Source organism: Carassius carassius, chromosome 15 (genome assembly GCF_963082965.1).
Source record: "Carassius carassius chromosome 15, fCarCar2.1, whole genome shotgun sequence".
Taxonomy (NCBI): domain Eukaryota; kingdom Metazoa; phylum Chordata; class Actinopteri; order Cypriniformes; family Cyprinidae; genus Carassius; species Carassius carassius.
In genome coordinates, this window is record NC_081769.1 from 17,357,052 (window position 1) to 17,376,438 (window position 19,387).

At 38.4% G+C, this 19,387-nt stretch overlaps 1 protein-coding gene and 2 long non-coding RNA genes across 3 annotated transcripts in view; 1 reads left to right on the forward strand and 2 right to left on the reverse strand.

The window, feature by feature from the left end:
• The window catches only part of LOC132158299 (ETS domain-containing transcription factor ERF-like), a 56,662-nt gene extending 47,649 nt beyond the window's left edge, over positions 1 to 9,013 (reverse strand). Inside the window, exon 1 of the mRNA XM_059567649.1 lies at positions 8,429 to 9,013. Coding sequence (XP_059423632.1) covers positions 8,429 to 8,450 — 22 coding nt within the window. The 5' untranslated portion in view covers positions 8,451 to 9,013. The remainder of the gene's footprint in view (positions 1 to 8,428) is intronic.
• Positions 9,014 to 15,423: 6,410 nt separating this feature from the next.
• LOC132157737 (uncharacterized) lies at positions 15,424 to 19,026 on the forward strand. Its single transcript, XR_009437602.1, has 4 exons — positions 15,424 to 15,691; positions 15,836 to 15,983; positions 17,997 to 18,100; positions 18,805 to 19,026. It is a non-coding gene; the product is annotated as an uncharacterized LOC132157737 (long non-coding RNA).
• Positions 16,799 to 18,984, reverse strand: LOC132157738 (uncharacterized). Its single transcript, XR_009437603.1, has 3 exons — positions 18,885 to 18,984; positions 17,890 to 18,033; positions 16,799 to 17,353 (listed from the first exon to the last, which is right to left on the reverse strand). It is a non-coding gene; the product is annotated as an uncharacterized LOC132157738 (long non-coding RNA).
• Positions 19,027 to 19,387: the final 361 nt, after the last annotated feature.

Genomic DNA, 19,387 nt, shown 5'->3' on the forward strand with positions numbered 1-19,387 from the left:
TGAGCAAAATGCTCCTTATCTGAAGTGCTTATGACCAGCACTTAACATCCGTTAATGTCTCAACGTCACTGGATGTTGCACTCAGAAAAACACACACACAGGCACACAATCCAGGTGTTGCACTGAGTCACACTCATGACAATGCAGCCTCTGTAAAGTACCTGTATTACATTTCTCTCTCCCAACACACACACACACAGAGCAATGTTCTTTCACAGCAGGGCATGCTGCATTTCATCAGGTTCGAGCACAGAAGCTCCTGATGACAGTCTGGACCCAGAACACACATCTAACAGCAGCTGAGCTCTAATGAGCAGCTGGATCGGCACAAAAAGTGTCAGGAAAACAGCTAAGTTCAGCGTGACAGAGAGAAACACAGCCACAAACATAGTGCAAGCTCTAATCGCACTGAGAAAAAGATATGAAGTCATGCTAAGACACATAACCTAAAAGTTCAACGTTTTTGTTCGTTCAGCATCCGTGGAATGCTATCTATGTCCATGTCTGAAGCATCCGTGTTCAAGAAAGCCCAAAAAAGCAAGCTTTTCCAAGAATGTGATTCGATGTGTGAGAGTTAGTGCTTGAGTAAATGAGTGTGTGTGTGTGTGTGTGTGTGTTTGGCAGAATGCTTTTCCTGGAATGAGTAATGCCACACAGGCTGCAGTGATTTAAGCTTTGAGCAGGAATGTGGGAGGTCCACGTTTTTTTCTGCAAAACAAACCAGTGTGAGAGCATGTGTGTCAGCGTTAACAGAGTGAGTGTTTGCTGAACCATGAGAAGATCGCCCTATTATCGGATGTCAATGGCAGGTCCATCAATATCAACACTTTGTCCATTATTCAAAATCAATAAACGTGGCTCAATTTATACAGTCTGTAGGACTGCGGCTCTTCTGCATCGTCCTAAATAAGTGAAAGCAGATGTCCGAACTCTCTTTGCACAGTGCAATTATGTGCAAGTCTAATAAAAGGCTAATGGAGGTTTCTCTGAAAGTGTAATGGAAAGCTACAGTATGAAGTGTAAACAGTGGTTGGAAAGAGATGTTTAAAATCAGCAGAAAAGGTCACTTAACCTTTAGCGTCTAATTAAAAAAACATTAACATTCACAGACACAGAATTGAATAAAAATGATCAATTTACAAAACTACTTAAGAGTTTGTGAATGAATGGTACTTCTCTGCCTAGCTATTATGCTGTGCAATGCAGTCTGGGACATTAGTTATTCATAGGTACAGTCAAAGTAGCAATTGATAGTGAGCATTTAAACATCAATGCAGATTATTTGGAGTACTTCTCCTAAAAACTGAATATGGAAAGGTAATGTAACAGGATTAACCAAGTCCCGATATGCTGTTTTGTAAGCTTGTGAAACAGGGTTTTACTAAATATATCAATAAAGCCATATGTTTTAATGCCCTCTCAAGTGTTTGGTTGGCACGACATGCCTTCTTAGATATCAAAGATGGCATACATATTTGAAAGCGCAGCCTTTAGGAGCAGATGGCATAAGGATATTAGAAGATAAGAGATTTTACTTTTAACTTTCATAAAATGAATTCTTTTGTGGTTTCATCAGTTCAATTAAATGCTGAACATATTTATTTATTTAATAAATCACATTTGTTTCTAAAGGGATCAGGTGCAGATTGAAATAATAACATCTGAAAAAAGTAGTATTTATATTCCCTAGACAGACCCATAATAAAAGTCAGGAAGAAATTGTTGCAAAGAAATTTCTGTCTGCTTTTTTTTTATTTTTATCTAACTCTGTTATTATTTTCATCAACAAAACAATGAGTTGTACGAGATTAGATGAACAATGCCACCATCAGTCAAAAAAATATATTTTTTGGTTTGCCACAAATATAAAGAAAAAAAATAAAGAAGAAAAAAACATACAAAAAAATATACCTAATCAAAGGTTTTATTTTATTATATTAGAAGTGAAATTTTAAGTGCATGTGAAAACAATTATCTTTCACATTTCTGTTTAAAGAATCTGCAATAATACTATAATATTATGTTTTTAAGTATTTCTAAACTACAGTGTAATTTTTTTGACTGTATTATGGCACTTAAAGAGGTGATTCACCGCTGTGGACACCAAGATGGCTTGTGGCATTCCCTTTTGCCAAAATGGTTGTGAAACTTAATCTATAATGCACTTGGCTCAATACGACTGACTGTGAGTGAGAATATAAAAATGCTAAAGTACAGTAATTTTCACAAAAGCCCTGGATCTGTCAAAAATCCACCAGATGACGTGTTTAAGCTGACAATTACACCAGGAGAAAGAATACACACTTTTCATTTAAATATGCTACTGACAATTTACCAATACGAATCCGGTTGAAAATCTGCAAACTTAATCAGAAAAATCAAAGCTCAGTCGTTCTGTGCTTAAATGGACACCCCAAAATTGGCACCCTGACACATCTTTACATGCTTTCATAAAGGCCTCAAAGTTCATCTTCAGTGGTTTATCATGTTAATGAACATCCTACTGAAGGCTCTTTGGATATGTGAAGTATGCTATTGTGAAAGACATGCAAATATCAATCAAACCACATAACAGAGCATCGGTTAAACTATTCTTTCCACACAACATTTCAATCATCAACATGTTCTTGTGCGCTACAACTTTGTTTAACGCACAAAACATTTGCGTTGAATGTTTAACATTCTCCTGACGCTTGAAGAGGAAGAACAGAACAGAAGGGAAGGAAAGGAAAGTGAGAGCGAGATGACATCTGACCTTAATCAAATATTGTAAATCTGTAGTACTTCTGATGTGAAGAAATGGGGAATTACACAGAAGATTTTAGGAAATTAGATAAGGAAATGAAACCAAGCTGACGTGGTTCATAGAGTATCATATGTGGTTGAAGAGATGGCATTGGGCCTTTGTGCCATTGGCTGCGAGGCATGTGACCGGAGGGGACGGGCGTGTGCTGGAATGCAGGGTTAGGGGTGCAGCTATGGAAGGTCATGAGGTCAGGGTCATACACACACATGTTGCCCCCCTCCCCCCGATCAAACACAAGGGCCTCTGTGCTTCTGTCAGTCCATAAATGACTCCAACACATGGACGCTCTCGCTCACGTATTCTGCACTGCCCCCGTAACCCACTGACATGGCAAACACACACAAACCACTGTGCTCCCCCGTCGGTGGACACATCATTATTGTTCTCCAGGGGTAAAAACAAACAAAATACTATTCAACCCCAAAGGACCTCCTTCATCCCTAGAAATACACCATCCGTACACTTCCAGTGAAACATTTATTCCCGATGCTCCCAAATCGAGGTACAAGTGCTCCCAAGGCGAGCGGTGTAAGAATAAAAGTACAGACTTTAATATGGTCTCACACTTCAATGTCAGCGAAATATCCAGCCTATGTGTGTGACATTTACAGGCGTTCACAGAAATAGCATGACGGCACAATTGTTTGATGGGTCTGATGGGAAACTAGGCAGTTCGGAAAATACAAAACACATTCGCTCGGTGGCTGTCTCGCACAAACACACGCACATGCTGCCGAACAGGATACTTAAGCATGTAAACAGAAAGAGGTGCCTGTTGATGTTGAACTGGTTCCAGAGAGACCTGAACAACTGAGGCGGCTGCATAACACTGACTAAAATGGAGCACACTGTCTCCTGTGTGACAATGTGAACGAGTGATAAAAGGCTGCTAGTTATTCCAAATGAACCATCTATTACACCTACATGGAAACAAGCTTAGTGAGCATGACAAGGACAAACTCACAAACACACAGGCAAACATGTAGAATATATGTGACCCTGGATCACAAAACCAGTCCTAAATATGGACTGGTTTTTTTTTTAAATATGAAAATAAGCTTTCCATTGATGTATGGTTTGTTAGGAAAGGAGAATATTTGGCTGAGATACAACTATTTGAAAAGCTGGAATCTGAGGGTGCAAAAAATCTGAATACTGGGAAAAAAGTCCAAGTTTTCAAAATGAAGTTCTTAGTAATGCATAGTTTTTTTAAATTTATGGTAGGAAATGTATAAATTATCTTCAAGGAAAATGATCTTAACTTAATATCCTAATGATTTTTGGCATAAAAGAAAAAATTACAATTTTGACCCATACAATGCTTTTTTTTTTTTTTTTTTTGGCTATTGCTAAAAATATACCCCAATGACTTAAAACTGGTTTTGTGGTCCAGGGTCACAAATACAGTAAGCAACATGAAAACAACGTGCCAGGGTTCGAAAATTATCTGGGACTGTGTGTGATATAGTTTCTATTATTAACATTTATTTATGCAACAATCTGAATTTGATTGGCTGTGGAATTCTTTATAAGGGAATCATTGAATTATTCACTTAAGTGATTCAAATAACACCAATGATTCACTCAAGAACAAAACAAGGGGCTAAATGAGGGAGTCATTGAATCGTTCACTCAATTTGTTTAAAACACTAACACTAACCTTAAACAGTCAAAAATAATAAGGTAGCTGACTGTATTCTCTAAAATGTAAGTTACTCAATATTAATTTCTTGTTTATTTAACTACTGTCTAAAAGCAATATCACGCTAGCAACTGTGCTGAATCTCTGTAAGCATATTAATTCATTTTAATAAATAGCAGCTGCAATTATTCCCACTGAGAATTTATTTTATTGATTGCTTAAACTTAATTTATAAGCTTTCGGACAAGGCTGATACAATATGACTGAAAGAAAGTGACCCCATTAAGTTAAAAATATTACATAATTTTTGTGTGAATTTGTCCATTTAAACGTACGGAGCCCCGCACATGGCATGCAGCAAAAAAGTAGGCTAAATCGTGTGAGCGATTTACTATTTCGTTCCCTCGATTTATAAATTGTCCGCACAATTTACTTATTCGTTCCCTCGATTTGCTAAATCGTGTACTCGATTTATAAATCAAGAGAATTAATTAGTAAATTGTGCGGACAATTTATATCGTGTGCATGTTTTAGAACATTGAGGGAATGAATTAGTAAATCATGCGCACAATGTATAAATTGTTTTCTTGAATGTCATGTGTGGTGCTCCGTATAAACGCAATACTTCAGAGAAAACGTAATATTTGCACGCGGGTTGGCGTGCTTTGGTTAAGCGCATGCACAAATCTTCCCACTGCGTGCATGAGCTCACATCCTGTGGCTCTTAAATGTTTAAACTGGCAAAGCTTGAATGAGTTTAGCTTAAACACAGATATCAACATGTGCTGTTCAGGTCTCACCTGCGCGCGCGTTAGCAGCACCCGGGTGATAACGGAACAAATGCTCATATTCCAGCATACCATTCACTCGCATTTAACAAGAGTGAATGATTAGTCCAGGTTTTTTATATATATATATATATATATATATATATATAGCTGTTGTTGTAATGTACTGAGAAGCCAGAAAGCACATCTATCAACACATATATTAGCCGAACCCTGTTTGTTTTACGCTTTATTTATAGCAAACCATATTACAGCGTTGTCAGATTTAAGTTGAACCGCGGTCTTAGCGCTTACCGAACCCTACCTGGAAACCATACAGTTCGATTTTACTGAATATTGAATACATTTTTGACACTGATGGCCAACACCAATCTCTTTTAAAAATAACAAACTAATATTACAAATTAAAGCTGGAATCTTAACCACTGACTCTTCATGACCATCTCATGAGGCAGCACACAAATTATAGGGTTAGCCATTCAGGATACTGCTGTACTAAATACACACAGAGGCCTGATGAGTAGACCATAGTTGAACCACAGACACTTTCAGATGTTACAGAGGAAACGAGATCAGCCAGGGTCAACCGAAACCTATGTGTGCAGACACACAGCACCCGGAAAAGAAGGAAGTCTGAAGAGGTGCGCATCATTCTCTGAATTCATGCAAAGTGGCAGTCAGAGAGTGAGGAACTGATAAGAGCAGAGTTTCTTATCTAATGCGATTCATGTGGCGAGAGCTTTTTGATGAAGTCGATAGTGTCAGTTTTACAAAGACTGACAGACACACACGACTTTTATCAGGATGCACACCATACCAACGTTGTTGTCACCTCCTGTTCTCATAACAAACCACGGCTTTCAGAGAAAATGCTCTCTCACCGAAATGCGCTACGTATTTATACCGCTGTGGGTGTTTGCAGGTAAGAACACAGACTGAAGAGATACTAAAATCTGATAAAGAGTGAAGCACTTGGAAACCACTTCCTATACTCGGTACTGTATCTTCGTCTCACTCTCTTGCTCGCTCACTCGCTTGCATACTCAGCAGCTGAGTTCACCTCGTAACTATCGAGGTCAGAATGTGGCCTGCACAGCCGTAGAATGATAAAACCGCAAGGTACTTGTAGTAGTTATTGCCACCTGACTTAAAACAACATTTCATCCCGTCTCTGCACCTCATTGCTGATGTTCAGCTTCACAAAGTCAACATACAGAAAAATGCCATCGTCTGTGGACTGGTGATGAGATATGTGTGATACGAAACTTTTATCATGCAAAACGGGAAAACCAATGCAAGTACATATTTTTGTGCAGGTCAAGAGGTCAACCACAAAACCTTTATCAAATTTCAATTTTACGCACCTGCTTAGTTAAAATCCACTCCATGCAGGGAAAAGTTTGGATAATGTTGTCTAAGCAAATCACAGCTGAAAGTAAAATGTGGTTTTTGAATGGGCTGATATTGGTATCACAGCATACATAATGAACTTATGACCTAATGAGTTTCTTTTGGATATTTTCACTGACAACTGATAAATGCAAACATGCAAACAGTCTTTGGGAAATAGTAATATTTGTTATTAATAATATTAAAGAAAATAACTTTAGCTAACCAAGGCTTTCAAACTCACAATCAGAAAAGGCAAGAAGGGGTAGGGTATTTTTTTTTTTATAGATATAATTATTTTCACTGGGCCAAGATGTCTATGGTATTCTTCAAATAAAAAGATGATAAACAAATATACTTGCAATTTAACACACAACATACTATAAAAATGAAGAGTTAAGCTAAATACAACAAGCTTTACTTGTGAGGGATAGAAAGACAGGGTTTTTAAAGTGAAAGGGACCATGAAGTGGTAAGACTTCACGCAGAGCCGGACTTCATTAAGGCCAGTCTACAGCGCGAGACAAAACTAAACGCATCGCGCGCGTAGACACTCGGTAAGATAATGACGTGGCGTGCTCAAAGCGTTGATGAAAAAAATAGTTAAAAGTCCGTGAAACTTCGAGCTGTGTGGGTGGCGGGGTACGACTGCTGAGAAAATCGTGATGTAAGAGAACTGACTGTGATTGAGGGAGTGAAAGCGAGAGAGTCTCAACATGGTTTCCCAAACATGCCAAAAAGGCCTCCTGAACACGGCTACTGAAACTCCCTGTAGTTGGCGGGACAGTAGCAACTTCACAAGTGCACACTGGACAAGTAGATACATGTTAGCAAATGAATACTTACGGTAAGTATGCTAACAGTGATTAAAGTGAATTCAAACTACTGGAAAGCATTCATCATAAAAGTAGGCGACCCTTTCACCAAACGGGACATTAGTGCGCAGCTCTGTGTTATTAGGCTTCACTGCCCTTTACGAGCTTAAAGGTCTATATTTAAACCCCTAGAAACTGGAGCGAGTGTAAATTGGTCCATTTGTAAACAAAGTAACATGATAATTAAATACTCCGGTGAGAAAGCGGGGCTTCCATTTTGAGTGTGCCATGCTACTGCTACAGGCGCAAAGTGCAAGGAGGAACATGTTTTGAGGGGAAAAAAAATTTATTTAACATTTTGCTGGGAATTAACAGCATCGATTTCGACATACTTCCAAGATCGAGAAAGAAGTATAAGCTGCTGTTTTAAAGTTGTAGCCATTCAACAGGTTCAAGCGGACAGGACTGGAAAAAAAAGTGAATGCAGCGGTCAGTAGGGTTGAATCTAACTATTTAAAGTTAAATTTTTTAAAGTTTTAAAACCGCAAACTTGAGAAACTGTTAATATTAGGACTACTAGAATGAACCGACTGAGCTGGACTACACCTGTAGTGACAATTGAGGTTATTAAAATGAATGGACAACTGACCGCATTATTTATTAGTTTTAATATTTGAAACCTGCCCATTCAAGATCACGAGATAAACACATCTGTGATTTACTATGTAATGCAAACAAAACCTAAATAAATACTAGTATTTACTCAGTTGAAATGTCAGAGTAATACATCGTGAAAAAAAAGAGTTAACTTTTCTAAAAGTAAGTTAAAAATCCGTTGTGAATCTAGTAACGTTTCATTCAGTTTGACACTGCTGACTGCTCAATAAAGCTGATGTTTGGTAAAGTCCTGACTCGATACTCTGACTCAACAAGCTCACAGGTCACAGAAGTTGTGGCAGCACTTGATAATGAATGCTGGGTAACTCACCCGTGTCCCCCGGTGTCTTCATGGTGAGAGTTATCTGCCCCTCTCACAGCGAGCTGGGGTAAGTGTCAGTTCAGCAGCGCGAGACTCGGCCTCTCTCGCACCCCCGTCTCCAAAAGGCCAAACTTTTGTCCAATGATCAGCGCTCTTGTTGATCCCGCAGAACGAGCTCTGGTCTCTTTTCGCGATCCCTCCAAAGCCCCGACCGACAGCGCTGAATTTGGGAACGCGATTCGGTACTTCCACTGGCGCGACGGGACGGGACGGGGTGCAGCGGAGTTCCGAAACAGCGCTTTCCCGTCTGTCCCGGGAGCGATCGATACAATCCCAACACCGCAGGAAAGCAGCGCTCCGCGTCTCTCTGTTAAAAACTCGCGCTCTTGATCCCTGATGATGATTTTCGCAACATTTTATCCTTGTGTTAGTTTGTCATCTGCTCTCCCGAGGCTCGCCATGCGCAGTATATCAGTCCGTTTCCCATTCTCTCTTTCACACCGACTTTTTTTCCCTTCCTCCGCTCTCCCTAGTCTGAAACATAACTACTCGCTGTCTCCTCCCCCATCTCTCTCTCTCTCTCTCTCTCTCTCTCTCTCTCTCTCTCTCTCTCTCTCTCTCTCTCTCTCTCTCTCGCTCTGTCTCGGGTGTCGTGTTTCGCTCGCGCCCACACGCGCGGGGGGAGGAGGAGGGGAATGGGGCATCGGCTGAGTCACGCCCCCTCAGCGCCGGGGCTGGCGTCACTGCAGCACGAGGCGTCGTTATGGAGACCGCCATAGCCACTGTCCGTGGTGACATCACATCCGCGTCCTAGAGAACTTGAGATTCAGCGTCATTGCGCCTGTTAACGTCAGCAACAAGTGTGTTTCGAGCTAATTATGCCTCGTTCGCTTTCATTTAATGATAATTATCTACCCCCATCGAGAGGTAGATTAATAACTAGTGTATCGAATTATGATTTCCGGAATGTACCCCGCAAGATCAGAGACTCAACTCTAAGGGCACTTTTGGCCACTCAAATATTTTCTATCAAAACAAAATGTAAAATATTCTGAGGCTCATGTATCATATAATACATCATTCAGTTGTATAATGGATTTATATATATATATATATATATATAATTTATTTATTTTTTTGTTAGGGCCAGTGACAAATAAGCCTACAACATATTTCCCAAGGTAACAATTTTTTATTAGCTACCAGTTTCATAAATATCATATGTTTTACATCAAGACATTTTATATAATACATCAAGATACTTTTATATAGTATACTACACTTGACCTGAAAGAAAAAAAACTTTCAAAAATGATATTTAAAAATAAGTTAACACTTGCAGCCTTCAGTTAAACTGCTTTAAATTACTTTTTTTTGTTCATCATCAATCTACACTCCATACACCATAATGGCAAAGCAAAAACAAAACGGTCCTGACTTTTTAAATTTATTTAAAAAACTGAAATAAGTACACTGTATAAGTATTCAAACCTTAACTCAGTACTTGGCTGAAGCACCTATACACCCTCATGTATTTTTTGGGTAGCCTATGATGCAACAACCTTTTCGCATCTGCATTTGGCAATTCTCTGTCATTCTTCTCTTCACCTCTCAGGCTCTGTCCGGTTGGATGGGGGCAGATGCACATTTTCAGGTTTCTCCAAGAATATTTGATTGGGTTCAATCCCAGGCTTTGGCTGGGCCACTCAAGGACATTCACAAAGTTGTCTGTAAGCCACTCTTGCTGTGTTTAGGGTCATTGTCTTGTTGTGAGGTTAACCTTCTGTCCAATCTGAGCTTCTGAATGCTCTGGATTGGGTTTTCGTTAGGGCTATCTCTATATTGTGGTGAGCTTTTCTTCTACTCTGATGAGTCCCTCAGTCCCTGCTGTTAAAAAACAGCCCCACAGTATGAGACTGCTACTAGCACAGTTTACTTTTGGCATGGTACTCTGCAGGTGATGAGCAGAGCTGGTGTCCTTCAAACATGATGCTTGAAATTGAGGTTCATCATACCAGATAAACTTGTTTCTCACAGTCTGAGAGTCCTTTAGGTGCTTTTTTGCAATATTCCAAGAGTGTTTTCATGTGTCTTCACTGAGGAGAAGAGTGAGTTTGGCCACACTGCTATAAAGCCCAGATCAGTGTAGTGTTGCAGTGATGTTTGTCCTTCTGTATGTTTCTCCCATCTCCACATATGATCATGGAGCTCAACTATAGTGACCATCAGGTTCTTGATCACCAGTCTAACCACAGCCCTTCTCCATCAGTTGCTCAGTTTGGTCAGGAGTTCAGCTCTAGGAAGAGTCCTGGTTGTTCCAAACATCTTCCATAATGGATAATGTAGGCTACATGCTTCTGTGAGCCTTCAGTGAAGCAGAAATTATTTTCTGAACTCTTCCCAATGATGTGTATGTTTGATGCAATCCTGTGTCTGAGTTCTACAGGCAGTCCTTTTGACCTCAGGGTTTGGTTTTTGTTCTAAAATGCATTTTCAGCTGTTGGACCTTTTATAAAGACGTGTGCATTTCTAAATCATACCCATTCAATTGAATTTGCAACAGGTAACATTTACAAGCAAAATAAATGCTCCTGAGCTAAATTTAAACTGTCCCAAATAAGGGTATGAATACTTTTGCATTGGAATCATTTACATTTTTTATCTTTGATAAATATGCAAAGATTTTAAAAACCAGTTTTTTTAATATATATATATATATATATATATATATATATCATTATGGAGTGTAGATTGATGTGGGGAAAAATGAATTTAAAGCAGTTTAACATAAGGCTGCAACATAACAAAACGTGAAAAAAACTTTCGCAAGACACTGTACTGTATACACACACGCATACACACACATACATTTATAAAAACATAGTCTACATAAATTTATTTTACCACCCATTATATTAATCATTAAAGGTGAGATGAGAAGTAAGATTCAGAAACATATAGCATGACCTTCCTCAAGTCTCATGATTACATGAAGATTGCCAGTAAAACAGAATCGTGTGACCTAATGACCACAATCCCACTGAATTCTGTTGGCACGTGCATGAGAGAGAATGAGAAGTGTGCAGTGTGAGAAAGCATGTATGTTCATTTCCTGTATGATTTGAATGTGATCCATCTGCTCAAGCACATACATCCTGTTTTAAAGCTGAGCACCTGAATCTTAAAAGGACCCTCCTCCATCCCTCACCGGAGAACAGTTTATGAGTAAATGTGATGTCTCTCATGAGCAGTGTAGCATGTCTCCTGTTCTGGTTTAGAACATCCTACTGCTAGAAAACAGGGGACAACATATCTTTAAAGGTGCACTAAGTAATTTATTTATTTAGTTTAATTTTCCCTAATAAAATAATCCAACCATCATCAGACACTTTTTCAGTAAAAACATTAATAATGATGCAAACTATTGTTTTTTTATGATACTGCATTCATTCCACTAGGTGTCAGTATAAATCAAAGATGGCTGACATATCTATGGAAGCCTGTTTCCGCCACGAAAAAAAAAATTTAATGGCGACTTGTTCCTCGCAATAATGAATTTATTCTCAGACTCTGTTCTCAGAGTTGAGACTCTAGAATTGTAAATTATGAATTCAAAGTTGTGAGACATAATAATTGCAACTGAGGGGGAAACAACTCATTATGAGACACACACTCGCAATTCTGAGAAGAAAAGTCAAAACTTGCAACTGCCAGAACAAAGATAGAAATGTGAAATAAAAAGTCAAAATGAAACTTTGTAATTTATTTTTTTCCATGGTGGAAACAAAGAAATTGTGGGGGGGGGGGGGGGGGGGCAGATTTAAAAGATGTAAACTCAGAATTGTGAGTAAAAACACAATCTTTCACAATCCTGTTTATTTGTTATGCACCACATATTAAAAAATAAATTGAATGTATCTAAATAATTTTGCCCTTTTTCTTGCACTTGCGAGTTTACATCTCACAATTTTGACTTCTCAGAATTTCTAGAAACAAAAGCTGAGATAAAGTCGCAATTACCTTTTTTAATTCTGTGTGAAAACAGGATTCCACATACTATACATATAAACCAGGGCAACATAAACAGAACATCAGTTAGAATCACACTGCTTGAAGGATCAACATTTCATGTGGTTTAGAATGAAATGTATAGTAATTCATCACATTTTCTTATATGCGATGGGAACATTAAGACAAGACTGACAAGATGGTCTATGCTTTCATGAGCTTTAACCTGATCAGTTGTCCTTTCCTTTGAGAGGAAACTGTTGTCATTGTGCTGTGAGCTGTTATGAGTGTTGTAGTGGTTCTCAGGATTGTGCTTCTTGTTGTTATTTGTGCTAGTCAAGCTGTAGAGTGTCAGCAGTCATTTCTGGTCACAGGAAACAGACGTACCTCAGATAAGCATCTCAGCTCCATAATGCTGCTGCGGTAGTCCGTGTGAACGTGTGTGTGTGTGTGTGTTTTGGAAATATCCATTGCTGTCACATCTGTTCGAGACACCCTCTGTTTTCTTTCCCCAGGAAAGAAAACAAGAGCTGTTATTGGGATGGGCAATTTCCTTTGACCGTTATGGACAATAAATACAGTCTACTATTGTATTTACACACAATTTTCCATTTCCTCTCTCTCACACTTGCATCTTCTATTTTCTACTTCTTTCTCTCTTGTGTCTCTGTTTCCCAGTGTGCTGAAATGTCTTCAACTTAAAATAAAATCGTTCTCATTCTGCTAACTTCTAAATCACTATTCTACACTCTCTGTCTCTCTTCTGCTTTCCAATTCATCCTAGTACTGTTTCCTTCACTTTTGTATTATTCATCCACACCATTATTTAGCCCCATCAACCTTCTCTTCCTCCACATCCTCCGCTCTCCTGACTCTCTTCCACTCCTGGACCTTATGTCAGGTCTTTTAGCACAGTAAACTCAAGGTTATCCGTTTCTAAGGAAAGTTCCTCACTGTTCTGGCTCTCACATGCAGTGTGTTTATGCATTGACACACCACTCGCCTTCTCCTCCGCAATTTGTTTATGTTTAGGTATAACCAACAGCATTCTCACAAAGTCTACTGGCTTCCCACAAACACAGAAAAATGCAGGAGTGACTGGAGAAACACTAGTCAAAGTTTGGAAAGCTTCTGTAGGAAGACACTTTAACACTGACTGTGTATCACTTTACAATAAGGTTCCATTTGTTAACATTAGTTAACATAAACTAACAATGAACCAGATTATGAGATAAAGTTCATATGGTCACATTGTGTGATATTAAGACACAGTTGTGTAAAACAAAGTCACACTGAAAGATACAAAGCCACAGTAAGTTGTTACTGTATATCTTGTAATAAAAAAACACCATTTCTTTCACTCTCTGGTGAAATTCATGCATCACAAATACTTTTTGTTTTGTAAATAAATCAATACAGATATGCCATATACATAATTTTAAAGTATTTAAGCAAAAGCCTTTGTTTTAAAAGATCATTTACAAAAAACATTCTTCTCATTTCATCATACAGCCCTCATTGTTTGATGTAATTCCGTGATTTTTCTCAGTTGCAGCATTATGGGAGAACCCCCCCTGTTCTGTTCCCCTGCCCCATCAGCTTAATATCCCTGTTCCTCTTTATGAGATGATCAGCATTTAAAATCGGGGTGACAGACAGATGCTGGGGTGATTCAGTGCTTGCACTGTTCAGCCTCTCCTCCTGTTTTGCTGTTAATCAAAGTACATGGTCTCAATATAAAGAAGTGTTCCTGTGTGACACTGATTTTTCTCAGAAATTAGAGACCTGAGCACAAATATATGTGCTAGCAAGCATTGCATTTTTTCACCCATGAGTGTTGTTGCACTCTCAAGTTAGATGGTAAAGAGAGAGTACTCTGTTTAAGAGGGCCTCATTATCTCTTTAACTGTTGGCCTCCTAGTGGAATGAAGCACACAAAAGTGACTGATCTGTTAGATGGAGCAAGAGAGTAAACGTAACGAGAGACCATGCTGTCCTCATGCATAATGCTACACGCTTTCAAATTTAGATTGGTAGTAATTATTGGTTTGATAATTGTTATTATAAAATTCATGATGTTCAATTATGAAAAACAAATTTTAATTAAAAGCTAATTATTCAGATAACACAGTAGTTCTGCTTTGTTTTCTGGCAGAGGAACAAATATGAAATGCGGACATCAAATTTTATACTATGATATTTTTATTTATGTTGCACAGCTAAAGCATTGTGTATAATGCATATAAAATCTTGAACTAAAAGGTTAATCGACGCTGCTGACGTGTTATCTTTGTTATTGGGCGCACCAGAAAACATATCAGCAGCATCGTACGTCAACAGTCACAGCAGTCACACTCACAAAAGACACCGAAGAGAAGACAATGCTGAATAAAGTCATAATTTTTGTTATTTTTGGACCAAAATGTATTTTCGATGCTTCAACAAATTCTAAATGACCCTCTGACGTCACATGGACTACTTTGATGATGTTTTTTACCTTTCTGGACATGGACAGTATACTGTACACACAGCTTCAATGGAGGGACTGAGAGCTCTCGGACTAAATCTAAAATATCTTAAACTTTGTTCCGAAGATAAACGGGGGTCTCACGGGTTTGGAACGACATGAGGGTGAGTCATTTATGACATAATTTTCATTTTTCGGTGAACTAACCCTTTAAGATGAACTGCCTGTTGCAAATCACTTTGGATAAATAAACTTAACTTTATGTGAACAGATAAATACAGCTAAAAACTACAATTTACAAGAAAAACAGGTTATCCACTTGTGTTTTTCTATCTGTGTGTGTCCTTGTGAGAGTGGAAAGATGAGAGAGCATGTCACTGGGCTCTTTGTCATCAAAGAACATGTTTATTTTCAAGTTTGGCGCTCCAGCTGTCAGGAGTCCCATCATTTCCCTTTCACGCCCCTCCTCTCTCGTCCCTGTATCCGTCCCTCAGTCTTTAGGGTCATGTTCCATAGCTTAAAGTGCTTTTTGTCTGCTCTCCACTATAACAGAGACCTGAAAATCCCTCTCTCTCCGTCTCCCTCTCTTTCTCTCAGCTGGTTTTCACACAAGAGTAATAGGATTACCACACACTGCTCTGCCAAGGACAGAGAGCGGAGGGGGAGACAGGAGGGCAGGTTAAAGATGGCAAGAGGGAAATAAAGAGAACAAGTTAAAGAAGAGAATGCCATGCTGGACACCCAACCTGAAGTCCTTAGGAGTAACAGGCCTGTGATATTTGAGGAGCAACAGAGAGGTATGTCTCGCTCTATGTCAGTTGCTATATTAAGCACATAAGTGTGTTGATGGTGTCTCCAGTATCTTGCTTAGGATCAAACTCTTCCTATTGGCACAGTTCACTGTTTCCACTACTGAATATGCTGCCATACCTTCATTCCAGCGCCATGGATCTGTATCCAGTACAGCTGTCATTTCAGAGGCGTGGAGCCAATCAGAGGTCTGATTTAGCAGCATGACGGGTCTAAAGCGGGGTCAACACAGGGCTGCTACTCATTGCTGCTGAAAGTACACCAGCTGCTGAACTTCAAGTAATTCAAGCGCCGTCTCAAATCACTACATGACATTTCACAGATAGAGAGATGCACAAAAATGGCCTTCTGTTTTACAGAATATTCATATAAAAAATTAACTTATGCTGTAAACTGGTTTTAGGATATTACGCATAAAATGTTCCTATACATTGGGGTCAAGAATTGCGGTAGCAAACAGAATTGCAATTGAATGTAAGGAAGTGGTATTAAAATGAACTAGAATTCAAAGAAATTTTAAGTCATAAACTACCATTTTACACTTAGCCACTTTAAACTTTGCCAATAGACAACTGTGTTTAGCTATATATTTCATCATATTTAATAAATACATTTTTTGGACAGCAGTGGAAAAACTCAATATATAACTCAATATATATCAAACGATCTGTAAGAAGAAACCAAGCAATAGTGACCACGTAATAAAAAGAGTCTCTCACAATTGTGTTGCGTCATTAGTGTCGTATCCAATATAGTCGGCACAGTATTCGCCTTTTAGTTATAATCTTTTAAATATCCCTTGTCGAATTGTGCCTTGTTTGTTAACGAATCCTTAGTAAAATGAGGTGAACAAAGGACCAAGTTCTTACTGATGCAGTCTGGATATTCAGTATCAAAAATAAAGTTAATTCACTCTTTCCTGATGCTGAGATCAGAAAGAAGGCAATGATAATGTTTTTCCACAGCTTGGCACTGCACAGTGTCTTGTTATCTTCAGAGCCATCTTTATCGTTTGCTTTCGAGAGAGTTCGCTCTCTCGTCATAAAAACTACATGTGTGAATCAGTGGGTGGGGCTAAACAGACACAGAGTGATGTCGAAGCAGGCATTGAACTTCTACTGTGGAGGCGGTGCTTAGCCACACTAATACATCATAGAGTATAGAACATTCTAAAAGCTGTCGTTTTGGTCGATTGGCTTCAATAGGAGCTGTTTGTAGACTGATGAAAAGTTCTGAGTTCTGAAACTTACAGGATGTTTTTATAGTACAATCACCTCATACATTTCAAAAGATCAAGGCAATTTTGGTTTCTCAGTTCATGACCCCTTTCATCTACATTTATAGCACTATACTTGTACTGTGTTGTACTACCTTGGCATTAAATGAAGAAAAAAAAAAGAAAAAAAAAACTGGTTAACACTGCTGTGTAAGTGTTTATAATACAATGGCTGAGAGAGTGACAACACATGACATTTTTTCTAACAATTATCAGTCTATCAAAAATTTTTCCCCTCTTTTAAAGTCATAGAGGGGAATATATGTTTATATTTTCCCTTCACCACTATAGAAATTTTCCCAACTATGATGACTTCCGCTTCTGAGAATCCCGAAAATGTGAAAAGGATCCATTGACAACCAGAATCATCTTCCTGTATAAAAAATTCACTTTCTGAAGAAAGATTATTTTTGGGTCCAAATGATGTAGTCACAACATCTAACAATATTTGACCCAAAGCCAAAAAAAGAAAGAAAATAAAAGTCTTATTTAGAGTAGTTAAATAGCAAAATCTGTGTATTAAATTTCTACTTAAACGTTCTTGTTGCACATAAAACAAAACTGCATGCTGGTATGGAACAACATGACAACTTTTTTATAAGAACAATTTTTGAGCAATCTGTTTCCTGAGCTGCAAGAGCTATGCTGTTCAGACAGTTCAGACAGTTCATTGCTAAATACATTTTCTGATAATTCAAAATCCACTCAGCATTCGCCACCTCAAGTTACATCTCAGGACTGTAAAGCTGTTTGATTCTGCTATGGTTTATAAAGCTAAAGAGACCTCTGTTGTAACTTGCTATGACAGATGTATGTTATTCTCTGTGTGTGGGGGCTAATCACAAATATAGGAAATCTGTGTAGGTACCAAATTCATACTGTGGGCACTAGATGTTCCTAATGACTCACCAAGTCCATGTGTAATGTGGGACACCCCCATATCTTCTCAGTTTTGTGTATTTGTCTCATGCTCGTAGGATCTGTATTAACTGACAAGATGTGGTGGTGTGTTCCAGATAGATGGCGGTAACCCAAAGCTCCTCGTTTCAAACTCTGAAAGGGAAGAACCATAAAGTATCAGCGACGTGCTCTTGAGTCCTGCAAGTTTTAGGTTTTGCAGGTTAGCATCACTCATCATCACATCTCAAGATTGTCACAAGGGTTTGGGTCTATGTTCTCAGCATTACCGTAACATCCTTTTTTCTACATTTACCAAGTGATTATTCACATGATATTTGCATTGCAGATAACTGACTCAAAGATTTATTTCTGTGGCCTCTGTCATGGAGCCCAAGGGTTAGCAGTTTGTAAATCATTAAAAACATCCATGCATTTTCCAAACAACTTGGCCTTTGTAAGGTCAAGGATCAGAAAAACCGTACATATAAAATAGTATAATTGGTCATTTGCACAGTGTATAGGCTAAGCTAGCAGGCTAATCAACTAGCTGTATGGTAAACTAGTACGCTGTTTGATTGCAAAAACTAAGCAAATTAAGAAAATACAAATAACAAAAAAATGTTTCATTTCACAGTCTATTGCTTTGGTTATATGTTATCACATTTAACAATATATCCAGTAGCTCTTTAGCTCGCATTAGCATTGCTGTCATTCATGTAGGCCTACTTTACGCATCAATACCACACACATTCATTTTTTACTTACCTGTCATTTTAAACAATTTGGTGCAATTTGGCCATCACTACTCAGGATTTTCTCTGTCATCAAATATTTTGATCTTGTGTATTCCATACTGTTGTTTATGCTCGTTATTTTTATTTATTTTTTTGTATTTCCTGAGTTACTTATTACTGAGTTGCTTAGGACCAGCACATGACAAGCTTAAACCAGCTCATGACCAGCTAAGAACCAGCTTAAACCAGCAGCCATGCTTCAAAACATACCTAACCAGCATGTGCTGTTTTTTCAACGGGGTTATCAGTCTTCCTTCAAGTCAGTATGTCCGTCTTATTTTTCTGCTTCTTCAGCTGTACAGGTACTGATTCTCTATTGGTAAAACTTGATAATTAGTGTATATATGATAATATGTGTACAGCATTGTCTAATTTTCATTCTTCGCACTAGTGTACCTACAGAGGCGGCAGCCAACGAGTGATTTTCTTCAATGTTTAGTGAAACACAAAATACATTGAAGGGGGCAACCCACACCATATACAATTAAGAGACTTTTTTTTGAAAACTATTATGATTACATCTTCATCTCATGTGAGTGTACATGAATCATCCACTCCTCCACTGACTCTCCACATAAACATACTTCTTAATGTGTAAAACTTTTTAAAGTAAAGTGTAAAAAAGTATTCCACACAGCTCTGTGCTCTATGCACAAACCAGATGAAAAGATGGGTCTGAAGACAACAAGATGCTGTGCAGTGCCAAGCTGTGG